This window comes from Euleptes europaea, chromosome 2 (assembly GCF_029931775.1).
Source record: "Euleptes europaea isolate rEulEur1 chromosome 2, rEulEur1.hap1, whole genome shotgun sequence".
Classification (NCBI taxonomy): domain Eukaryota; kingdom Metazoa; phylum Chordata; class Lepidosauria; order Squamata; family Sphaerodactylidae; genus Euleptes; species Euleptes europaea.
In genome coordinates this window covers 18,296,914-18,309,757 of record NC_079313.1, presented here as the reverse complement: position 1 = coordinate 18,309,757, position 12,844 = coordinate 18,296,914, and the positions used below count along the sequence as shown (strand labels likewise).

The window sequence follows — 12,844 nt, the reverse complement described above, 5'->3', positions numbered from 1 at the left end:
TTCCATCTTCTTATCTGAAATGTCATCTTTATGATATAGCTTAGCATAGTAGGATACAAATTCCTGTTGTATATCTTTTGTTGTATAAAGTGGTCCTTTTGGAGATTGTATTTTGGCTATGATTTTTTTCTGAAAGAAATCTCTTAGTTGACTAGCCACAAATTTACCTGGGCGATTCGCATGTTCAAAATATCGTTGTTTTGCAAATTTCAAATTTCTGTTCATTTCTTCTGTAACCACCAGATTTAACTGGTGTTTAAGGGCATTTATCTTCAATAGTATAATATTTTTCTGGTTCTCTTGTGTTTCCGAAATAAGTTGCTGTTCTAAATTTTGTAACTCCCAAAGTATATTGTTTGTAAATTGTAGCTGCTTTTTTTCCATGCCGTATTATTTTGTATCATAAAGCCTCTGATTACCACTTTAAAAGCATCCCAGACTATATTTAAGGTGGTTTCTCCATTCACGTTGATTTCAAAAAAGTCATTAATTAGAATAGATAATTCCTTCTGTATTTTCTCATCTCTATCATTTAATCTCCATCTAAATGCTTGTCTATTATTCCATTCAAATGAGACTGGATTATGATCAGAAAAAGTTCTTGGTACGATATGTACTTTACGTAGTTGCGTAAAGATTGATTTACTTGCCCAAATCATGTCTATTCTGGAGTGAGAATCATGTCTTGCTGAATAGAAGGTGTATTTTTTAGCTGTTGTGTTCATTGTTCTCCAAATGTCCTGCAGTTTAAATTCCTCCATCGTGTGAAAAAAAAGTTTTTGGAAGGCATCCGTCTTTATCATCTTTAGCTTTGGTCTTCTTGTCCAAATTCGGCAAAATAACTCCATTAAAATCTCCCATCACCAAGATCTGTTCTTCAGCATAGGTGAAGCAAGATGTCATGTAATTGTTCATAAAACTTAGCCTTTCCTTCATTTGGGGCATAGATCCCAACTACTAGTGTCTTTTGTCCCAATATCTTTGTTCTGATTATCACTATTCTGCCTTCCTCATCCTTATAAACAAGTTCAGGATTCAAATTAGGTTGTGCATACAAAGCTACTCCTTTTGTTTTTGTTTTAGATGATGAAATGAAGACTTGTCCTAATATTTGCCTTTCCAGATATTTTCTGTCTTTTCTGGAGATATGAGTTTCTTGGAGACAGATTAATGAATATTTTTGTTTTTGTAAAAGTCTGAAAATCCTCTCTCCTTTGACTTTTTCATTGAGTCCATTTACATTCCATGAGATCACTTTAGTCATGGTGATTGAATTATAAAAGTAAATTTTAAAACATTTATCCTCCATTTTTAATGTTTTTAATCCTTGTATAGCACCTTAATTTTTTTTTTAATCTTTTCCACCCAACCTTGGGTACCCAGCTGTTGGTTTTTTAAGGCTGGGTACTTCCCCCCTTTTTCCTGTTTTTAAGAAAGAACTCAACCAACTCCTGTTTCATTTTGGAGACACCGGACCCACACATTATTTTGGCACCAACGAGAAGCTATTTTAAAATATTTAGAAATAAAGCTTGCCTGCAAAATGACTCTACGTCTAATTAATCCACAAAACAACTCTCTGAGCTAAAGAATGATTATATTCTTATTTTCATTTGGCCTTTCTTGACATTCGTAAAAGTATTCTCTTCATACCATAAGGTGGGATAAGAAAAAGTTACTGGTCTAAGACCACACAAGATGTGTCAGGGTTGAACAAGGAGGCAAACCCTGGGTAATTTATGCATGGCTGTGTCCTCGTGGTCACCCTTGCTGACTACTTCAGGGCTTTGCCTTGATTATGCATGCATTTTCTGACGGTCAGAGGTTGCCTCGCTCTCCCCTCGCGCTTCCATGCGTTTTGCCCGTGTTTTCTGGCTTAGTGTTCTCCGGCATCCAGAAAACCTGGACAAAATGTGCGGAAACACTTGGGGAGAGCGAGGCGACCTCTGACGGTCGGAAAATACATGCATAATAAAGGCACAGCCCCGAAGTAGTCAACGGGGTGACTGTGAGGAAACAACCATGGCCCAGGTCTACTTAGTTTAAGACTATACCACCATTCAATTTACAGCAGACAGCTGACATCTTGGCTAGGATCACCTAAGGCCCAGTTTAACTGAAGCAGTAAAGCTTTTGTTGGAACTGAATATGTTAGGCCTGATTTAAATGAGGTGCTATTGGGTCATGGCATCTTTCATGCACCCAGTGCCTCATATAACCCAGGCTCTCAGCTGTTTCACATGCACCGTTAGCATGCCAGAGATCCCATTGCCTGGATAGGTGTTGCATTGGTTTGCTAATGTTGCAAGCGCAGTGGCCCAGCATGCATAGCAACACAGCTTAAATGAAAGACTGGGCACATTAAAGATCAAATCAGTAAGTTACTCCTGCCTGCTAGAATCCCATTTAAATCAGGCCCTATGCATCAAGTGGGGCAGCTTGGTTATCTGTTGGGACCGGCCCATACAAAACTAGAATGCCAGAGAAGAAGAAGAGGAAGAAGAGGAAGAAGAAGAAGAAGAACTGGGTTTTATAACCCGATTGTCCCTACTGTAAGGAGTATCAAACCGACTTACAATCACCTGCCCTTCCTCTCCCCACAACAGACACCTTGTGAGATAGGTGGGGCTGAGAGAGTTGGAAGAGAACTGTGACTAGCCCAAGGTCACCCAGCTGGCTTCATGTGTCGGAGTGAGGAAACCAACCCGGTTTACTAGATTAGAGTCCGCTGCTCATGTGGTGGAATGGGGAATCAAACCCAGTTCACCAGATTAGAGTCCGCTGTTCATCTGGAGGAGTGGAGAATCAAACCTGGTTTGCCAGATTAGAGTCCACCGCTCCTAAACTCTACACCATGTTGTAGTGGTTCTACTCAACCTTCTTTCAATGTACTCTTTTTATTTGCAGGGAGACTTTTTTCATTGGGAAGCTGTGAAACTTGTAAACACAAATTGCAGCCTGAAGTATACAGTGCAGGAAAAAATCTCACTCTTTCCCGCTTTCAGTTCTATCGAACGCCTACCAATTGAGCCCAACGGCACAATGAATAATGTGGAAGTCAGGTCTAGCACCTTGTCCATGGGACCATGCCAGGTTTTTCTTTTGGCCTCTGCTATGTTAGAGGTCATAGTACCACGCACAAGACTGGTACCTGTTCGTATTTCTCCAACTCAGTGTGATAAATCTGTCGAATCTGAGAAAGTTTCGCTCTGTAGTCGGAATGCTCCACGGAATTGTCTGAGCCGGCACCTCCAGAGGCTGCCGCCGCCGCCGCTGCGGCCGCTGAGCCCCCTCCTTTCTCAGGTCCTGCTACCCCTTCTGCTAATAGCATGTTGTCGAGGCGCATCAGCTGAGGGTCTGTTGGTTCTTCCTCTTGAGCCCCTCGAATACTCAACACTGTATGTGTGAGAGAGAAGAGTAAAATGGAAAGATTAAAACAGAGATTAAAATTCATGAACAGGTTTGCTACTTATGCTAATTGCAGCCTCCCACCCCCCCACCCAATAAAACACAGTTAACTGTTGGCTGTGAAACAATGAAATTTACATTTGAAAAAGCTAATGAATTATCGTTATTTTGAAGCCACATTTGGTACATTTTCTATAATTGTAAATGATTCAGTGAACAGTTCTCCCCGGCTCCTAACCTGGAGCACTAAGATTGGCCTTCAGGTACAAAAATAAAATATAATAGTAATAAGAGTTGGTTTTGATATGCCGACTTTCTCTACCACTTAAGGAAGAATCAAACCAGCTTACAATTACCTTCCCTTTCCCTCCCCACAACAGACACCCTGTGAAGTAGGTGGGGCTGAGAAAGTGTGACTAGCCCAAGGTCACCCAGCTGGTTTAGTGCAGGAGTGGGGGAAACAAATCCAGTTCACCAGATTAGCCTCCGCCACTCATGTGGAGGAGTGGGGAATCAAACCCGGTTCTCCAGATCAGAGTCCACCGCTCTTAACCACTACACCATGCTGGTTAAAGTGAAGTAACCACAGCTATTAATGATAAAGGCCAGTTTTTCTAGGGAGTTGTGCTAAGTGTACAAGAAGGCCAGTTTTTCCTCCTTGGAGATGCTGGCAGTTAGATGCAAATGGCCAAGAAGAGGAATTTTGCAATGACATTTTTAAAAAGGGGAAGAAGGCCACCTATATACAGTGGCTTCAAGGAATATTTGGCAATTCTGAACAGGAATATTTGATTAATTTATTTTGATTTGATTATTTAACAACAGGCAATCAAGCCCCCTTGACCCAAGGGTTATAAGTGGCTAAATAAATAAATAAATGACTGACACTCTGACTAGGCTTGCCAGGCCCCGTAGCTCCACCGGCAAGAGCTTTCTTGGGCCATGGCTTCAGCGCGTGATTCGCGCGACTGGCGCAACATGCGTGTGCACCCCGCGTGACACGCCTACGTCACTTCGGGGTTTACCCCGAAGCGATGCGGACGCTCTAGCAATCTTGGCCAAAACTCTATGGTTTCAATAGAATTTTCTCCGAGATTGCCAGAGCGTCCATGTCACCTCCAAGTTTACCCGAAAGTGATGCGTGCGCATGTGTGCGCGCGCATGCATGCAGTGCCTGCTGGATCTGTGGGATTTTACCCGCTACCACTGGGCACTTGGCAACCCTAGCTTTGACCCTAAATCCTCATTAAGAACTGCACAAACGTGTCCTGTGAATAAAAATATGCCCCAATGGTTAATATATATATTTTTTAAAAAAAATCATTTAAAAAAATTGTCAATAAGTAGCCATGGCATTAACTTACAGAAATCTATTATTTATTTTTTACATATATTGATTAAAATAGCCATATAACACCTTTCCTCGCAGCTGTGGGCCCTACTGCATTAATACTCTTACAACCTAAGCAAGAAAAGGGTGGAGGATCAGTAAACACAAATGTATGTGATAGAAATATTTATGTTTCTCCCCAAAAGGAGTCATGAGCCTATGGAGGTTAAACTAGCTTTCAATACCTCAAATGTTTTTGTCATGAAAAAATAATTTCTTTAATTAAATGAATTTTTTTTTTGCTTAGAACAGTACTGATGAATTTTCTCAGAAGAATAAGTAGCCAGAAACAGAGGATGACATGAACAGATAAATTCGCGCGCACACGCAGAGGAGATAGGGCAAGAGAAAAGGGAGTGTAACCGAGGGAAAGGGTTATTATGTGGTACTTCAGTACAAAACGTTTGATGCTTTTCTTAAGCACTGAAGACTTTACACTTGGACTGAAGATGCAGGTCTTTACAGACATACCTAAATGGCTACATAGCATCATTCACATGTTCCACCTGAGGTGGAAGAGCCCCGTGGTGCAGAGTGGTAAGCTGCAGCACTGCAGTCCAAGCTCTGCTCCCGACCTGAGTTCGATCCCGACGGAAGTTGGTTTCAGGTAGCTGGCTTGCGGTTGACTCACCCATCCATCCTTCCGAGGTTGGTAAAATGAGTACCCAGCTTGTTGGGGGTAACGGGAAGATGACTGGGGAAGGCACTGGCAAACCACCCCGCAAACAAAGTCTGCCTAGGAAACGTCAGGATGTGATGTCATCCCATGGGTCAGAAATGACCTTTACCTTTTTTACTAGGCTGACCATGCGGACCGTTTTGAATGGGACAGTCCCGTTTTTATCATATTTCCCAACTATCCCGTCTTTTTAATTAAAATGTCAATTTTGTCCCAATTTGCATCTCATTACACTTCCAACGTTTGTTTCCTTCAGTTCTGACATTTCTTATGCTGCACGCAGGCATGGCTGGGCAACCTCTCATAGAAAAAGTGCTCCGACCGGCTTACATTTATATTACATAACCGCTGTCCTGTTTTTGCCATCCCAATGTCCCGTTTTTGTCTCAAGGAAATATGGTCAGCCTATTTTTTACCTGAGGTAGAAAGATCCCACAACAGAAGTTGGCAACTGGAGGGTCTTGAGCCAAGTTCCCCCCTCCCTCAGGATACTATCTCGGATTCCTATCTAGGGACAAAAAAGGGGGTGGGGTGGTGGATGAAGGCAGCAGCATCTTTGCAGGAAGATTGCTTCAGGGGTTCAACTAGGGTTGCCGGGTCCCTCCTGGCCACTGGTGGGGGGTGGGGGGGGGAAGGATTGCCAAATCCAGGTTGCGAAAATCCTGGAGCCAGGGGAGGACGGGGGGGGGGTAAATTACACACAGTGCTTTTTTTTTTTTTTTGGTAAAGAAAGAGAAGAGGTGCCGATATACACACATGCACGCACCAAATTGCACTGATTTTCACCAATTCCCCCCTCAGGACATGGGAGAGCCCCCCCCCCCAAGATGCTGGCACTCAGTACGGGTGAATATCAATGCACACAAAAAAAAGCCCTGACTACACACCCTTTTTGTTTTATTAACTATATGGGGGCACTGACGGCTCTGCCGGGTCTCTCGGCGGTGACTATACTTTGAATGCGCCGTCCAGATATATTAATTCATATATTAATTCATGTAGATGTATTATGGTTTTATTGTTCTATTATTATTGTTTTGTTGTTACCCGCTTTGAGCTCGGCTTTGGCCAGAGATTGAGGGAGGGCTAGAAATCTAAAGAAACAAGCAAACAAACATGTACAATTCAGGAAAGTGAGCAATATAAAATGTTGCTTCTTTAATGTAGATTAGGAATGGAAGAGGGGGACCAGCGAACTCTTAAACTTTGCTCTGATGGCTAAATTAATGCAATTGGTAAATCAGAAACCAATAGATGAATTTGAGTTGAAATGGCAGCCTTTCTATGATTACTATTCAAACAGTATATAGACAATTCAAAATATTAGAAAGCACTCGCACTGAGAATTCGTATTGAAATATAAAGAGTAGGTATGTTTAGATATTTGATAGAGTTTTAAGACGTTCTAGGGTTATAGATTAAGGATAGAATTTCTGACAATATTTTTATTCTCTCTTCTTAATACAGATTTTGTTAAGGCCCGGAGGACAATATGTTCTATTTTGGTTTCCCCCTTCCCCTCCTTTCTTTTTTCTGTACCCTCAATTTATAAAATAAATAAATTTTAAAAAAGGAATGGAAGAGGGAACTCCTGTCCTCATATACTGCAGCTTGCAAGCCGCGATGACATACCGGCGAACTATGGGTAAAATGTAAGATTCTGCCAGGAGTCGCCATTCAGGGGGAAGCCAAATCAGTTGCAGCTGGCACAACAAGAGTTAAGATGCGGCCAGAATATTCAAATCAGTCAGTAAATACGGAAAATGTCGTGCCCTCTGTGTGTGTCTGGCCTAGCCCTGTAGGCTGTTGCCAGTTCTGGTTGCTTTTGTAGCTTTTGCAGGTCAACCGCACAGGGTTGTGACAGCAAAGGTGGACGTGAGGCCAATTCAAGAGGACACTTATTTATTGAGGGCATCATGTTCTTCTCATGATAAGATCAGACAGAAGACTGTTCACACGTAGACTACACTTACAGTGGAGAAGGCGCCTCAGCAATTAAAAAAAAATAAGCATCTCACTTTCAAAATAATTATCAATGAAGGATAGTACCGCTCAGTTAGATCTCCAAGGGCTTTGCAACCCTGAGATGGTTTGTGGTGAGAACAATCAGTAAATTGATTTGATTCCAAATTATGTCGCTGCTCTTTCTTGGCTATCTTTGTGCAGAAAAAGTATTGTGGCATTTAGAAGAGGGATGCAACCAACAGGGTCATGAATGTTTAAGATAAGGTATAGCACATCACACAAAGAGGGTTCTAGTTTACAAGAGCTTATCCTGGGGTATATGCCTTCCTATGAAATTAATCACTCTGCTTTTGCCACCAACCATAGGTATGTATCCTACGACTCCACTGGGCAAAGTGTGATGTCTTTGTCCAGTCTAAGGAGCCTCCTTCCAACTTAAGTTGGCTCTGCCACCAACAGAAAAGCCACTTAAGTTGGGCTGAAGGAACTTCTTCCAGACTAAGCTGGGACACGTCTTACGTTTGTGCACCATCAGAGTATGAACCAATGTATCAATAATGATGATGGCTCAGAGTCCCTACCGAAGGTTGTGGACACACATTGCCCCTTCTGAATGTCTCCTGTGGCAGCAACATTTTAATGAGTTATTCCTGTGAAAGACAAGTACAGTGGTCCTCTTTATTTCATGCTGATTTCAGTGAAGATGGAGGAAGCCGGTCCCCAGCCCTCAGATGCTGCAGGAAGACCCGCCGGACAAGGAGACTTTGTCAAGTGCAGAAGGAGAGTCTCAGCCCAAGGCCAGCACACCACGCTCTCAGTCCCACAGCCCAGGACCTAAACCAGAAGCCCCACAGCCACCAGGCTCACCCCTGGGGTTGCTGGAGCCCTTGGAATGCCAGAGAAGGCAGGCCTGGAGAGAAGCGCAGGACCGGTGCCAAAGCATGCGGGTGATAGCTCAGCACTGGTCAATCTCTGCCTGGGAGCTCGAGTCACCACTGGATCGGAGCTGACAAACACAAAGGCTGCTCAGCCATTGTTGAGTTGCACTTGTCAATAATTGATTCAGCAGGCTTTTCCCGATTAAAGCAGCCAGGAATGGGGGAGCCACCGTGGAAGCAATTCATCCACTACCCTCGTGTGCCTGCCATGGTTTCTTGCCTCATTCTGAACCTTGGTGTGTTTGACCTCCGGGACAGTGACTTGACTCGTGCCTTTCGGATTTGATCGATTTGTTTTGACACTTGGACTACTGAATACCTGTGCTTTGACCCCCAGACTGTGTTTTGACGACGCTCTTTATCCCTCACCTCAGTTACCTGCCTGAACCTGGACAACACCTATGGCAGGACTGGAAGAAGAGAACAGTTCATGCAACAGTAGTTGGCCAAGAAACTTGTTTAGATTGAACCAGAAGCATTTCTCTCACAAGGATCTCAAGAGCCAAACATCACTTAAGGATTTCTGTGGACAGAAGGCTGGGATAATTTTTACTGATTCCCTCCTCCCACTACAGATCTCCATCTCCTCCCTTATACTGTTCTTGACAGTCCTTTTTCATGAAGCAGTAGCATTTCAGAGGACTTTTGGAGCTGCAGCCAGAGATAGAAAGGGACCTGATCCATACATGGAAATTACCATTGCATACAAGCCATAGTCTGGGTGAAAGTTATGTACAAAGCCAACACTGTAAGAATCAAGCATGCATCCAAGGACAAGCAGAGAAAGAAAGAAAGAAAGAAAGAAAGAAAGAAAGAAAGAAAGAAAGAAAGAAAGAAAGAAAGAAAGAAAGAAAGAAAGAAAGAAAGAAAGAAAGAAAGAAAGAAAGAAAGAAAGAAACTAAGCAATCGTCTAACTTATTTCCATGACACATTTCTACAATCAAGAGATCACTTCAAAGATCTGTTTTCCCTAGTCCCATGTGAATGTTTGAATTATTCAATTACTTTTGACAGAAAGTACATTTAAATAAAAGATGCATTCCAGACTCAAAGGATTAAATACCTTAAATTGCTTCAAAATGATAATGGTCTGGCTACAAATTCTTTCCAGTACTTGAGGTTTTTTCCCCCCTATATGTTTGAAATGTCACTTATAAAAGCCCCGAATAAGTCAAAACTGTGATACAGTAAATGTGATATGAAATTAAAATGATAACCAGTAATAGCAATAAAGGAAAGAATAAGAATTATGACGTGTACATAATAGAAATCAGCTCAGCTACCCACACAAAAACCAAGAAATAAATACCAGGAGATATGACTAACCAGAGCTGCCATAATGTAGGAGTCTGACTCACACTGAATCTTGGACATTTATACCATACTTTACTATGTGATTGCATGAGGAACTTGATAGGAACAGAAAGAACACTTTTAAAACTAGCTGCAAACAAAGCAAAGCCTACACATGGGATAAGGTAAAAATTGGGCAGCAACTTGAGAAAATCAGTGGTTATGAGATCTCAGTACATAAACAGTGGCTAGTAGGGGTGCGCAAATTTGGGATTAGCAAACCCAGAAATTTTGGAAAAATCTGGAAAACTCAGATTTTTCAAAAAATATTCAGATTAATAAACCTGAACCCAAAAAATACCCAAACCCCAAAACTGGTTTCTTTCAAATCCATGCAGCCCTGCTTCTCCAGAGTCCAGAGAAGCAGCGCAACGTAGATTTCTCTTAGATCCATGCTGCCGGCCTTCTCCGAAGTCCTGAGAAGGCTGGCAGCAAGGATCTAATGGAATTTCACCCCACCTGGCTTTCCAGGAGTCTGGAAAAGCCGGGCGAGGTGGACTTCAGTCAGAGGCTGGTAAGTAAGGGGGGAGGAAGGGGGAGAATGGCAACGGGGGATTTGAACCTGGGTCTCCCAGATGCTAGTCTGACACTCTAACCACTACATCATGACCTGCATTCCTGGCCTAATGTCTACACAGGCTATGTTTGCAATTAAATGGGCAAGATGTGGCATCTCACATGCAACTGCTTTGCCTCCTTCTTCGTTCAAATCCCTTTTAAAAAACCACCTGAAAACCACGAAACCATTGCCAGCACTGTTAATCTCCTAAATATATAACATTAATGCACCAAGATTAGGTTAATTCATAGAATCATAGAATCATAGGGTTGGAAGGGACCACCAGGGCCATCAAGTCCAATCCCCTGCACAATGAAGGAAATTCACAACTACCTCCCCCCTCCACACCCCTAGTGACCAGAAGATGGCCAAGATGCCCTCCCTCTCATCATTTGCCTAAGGTCACAGAATCAGCATTGCTGACAGATGGCCATCTAACCTCTTCTTAAAAACCTCCAGGGAAGGAGAGCTTACCACCTCCCGAGCAAGCCTGTTCCACCGAGGAACCGCTGTTAGAAAATTCTTCCTAATGTCTAGACGGAAACTCTTTTGATTTAATTTCAACCCGTTGGTTCTGGTCCGACCTTCTTGGCCAACAGAAAACAACTCGGCACCCTCCTCTATATGACAGCCCTTCAAGTACTTGAAGATAGTTATCATATCCCCTCTCAGTCTTCTCCTCTTCAGGCTAAACATACCCAGCTCCTTCAACCTTTCCTCATAGGACTTGGTCTCCAGACTCCTCACCATCTTTGTTGCCCTTTTCTGGACACGTTCCAGCTTGTCTACATCTTTATGAAATTGTGGTGCCCAAAACTGAAGACAGGTCTAACCAGAGCAGAGTAAAGTGATACCATCACTTCGCGTGATCTGGCCTCTTTAGGCTCCTCCCATTTTTCCTTCTCATAGGAATGGTTTGGGATTGCGCTTCAGTATTTTATTTTTAAGAAATGCCCACCCTTTTTGAACTCCCTTCTCCTTAAGTATTTCTGACCATGGGATTCTACCTAGTATTATTTTAAGTTTGTTAAAATTTGCTCATTTGAAGCCCAACCTACATGTCTGACTACGTACAGGTTTTCCTCTCCCCAAGATTGTAAATTCCAAGAGTACGTGGTCACTACTACCCAGGATGCCTACTACTTTAACCTCATCGACCAGTTCTTCCCTGTTGGTGAGAATCAAGTCTAAGATAGCAGACCCCCTTGTTTCCCACATGAACAAGTAAGAAAGGGTAATAATCTGCGGGCTTGATGAGTCTTCCTACCCTTTCTGTCACATCCTGGATGCGTGCACCCGGTAAACAGCAGACCTCTCGGGACAACAAGTCAGGTCAGCATACTTTAGACTCTACCCCTCTCTGGAGGGAATCCCCAATTATGAGAACACGCCTCTTCCTAAATTGTGGGGTGGAAGAACGAGTCCTCTCATGCGCAGGAGCCTGAGGAATTTCTTTCATGCTTTGGGGGGATAGCCCTTTTTCCAGTGGCCCAGAATCAGTGTCTATTGGGAGATCCTGGAACCGATTGCTGAGCAAGAGAAGATCAGGTTGTGTCCTGATTTTCCTACTCCTGTGGGCCACATTCTTCCATGCATCCTCCTCCTGTGTTGTTTGTTCAGATTCCTTACTCTCCTGCTCCTGTTGCTCGCTAAAGAGAACTTCATGAGTTCTGTCCATGAACTCTTCACCTTGCTTTAAAAAATGGAGTGTGGACAAGCGTGCCTCAAGACCCTGTATCTTCTCCTCCAGCAGGGCTACCAACTTACACTTGCTGCAAGTGTAATTAATGTTACCCTCAGGTAAAAAGACAAACATGCCACAGACCTTGCTTGTTACTGCCTCGGCTCCCTCACTAGCCACAATGCTGTGATCCATTTCTGAAGTCTCTTTCCTAGGCTACTCTGATAGTTCCCCTAGCAAACCTTCTTTTAAGGCTCCCTCTTTGAAGAAGTAAAACACTCAGCACATAAAAAAAAATATTACAGAGCCCCCAGGCCAGACCCCCAGGCTAAGAGTCCCAGGGCAAGAGCCCTTGTGCTCTCGCCCTTCGGCTCGCGCCAAAGTCTCGCGCCTCTGGCAAGCAGAGCCTGTTTAAATACTCTCAGCCCCACCCTCAGCAATCAAAAGCACAGCACAGCAATTACCTTCAGCCAGCTACAGCTTTCTCTAAGCTCCTCCTCTGTCTCTCTCCCAGCTGCTCAGGCCAGCCTCTGGCAAGCAGAGCCTGTTTAAATACTCTCAGCCCCACCCTCAGCAATCAACAGCACAGCAATTACCTTCAGCCAGCTATTCATGCCATCATATTCCCTATTACTATGTATGGGTGTGAAAGCTGGACAATGAAGAAAGCTGACAGGAAGAAAGTAGACTCCTTTGAAATGTGGTGGTGGAGGAGAGTATTACGAATACCCTGGACTGCCAAAAACACAAATCAGTGGGTTATAGATCAAATCAAGCCTGAACTGACCCTAGAAGCTAAAATGACTAAACTGAGGCTATCGTATTTTGGTCACATTATGAGAAGGCAAGAGTCACTGGAAAAGACAATCAT

General features: G+C 43.2%; 1 protein-coding gene across 7 annotated transcripts in view; it reads right to left on the bottom strand.

The window, feature by feature from the left end:
- The window catches only part of PBX1 (PBX homeobox 1), a 255,177-nt gene that overhangs the window by 43,584 nt on the left and 198,749 nt on the right, over positions 1-12,844 (bottom strand). For 5 of the 7 annotated variants that reach the window (XM_056844312.1, XM_056844314.1, XM_056844316.1 and 2 more), the window contains exon 3: positions 3,146-3,396. In XM_056844312.1, the coding sequence (XP_056700290.1) occupies positions 3,146-3,396 (251 nt within the window). The remainder of the gene's footprint in view (positions 1-3,145; positions 3,397-12,844) is intronic. The other 2 variants (XM_056844313.1, XM_056844315.1) reach the window with 1 other exon arrangement.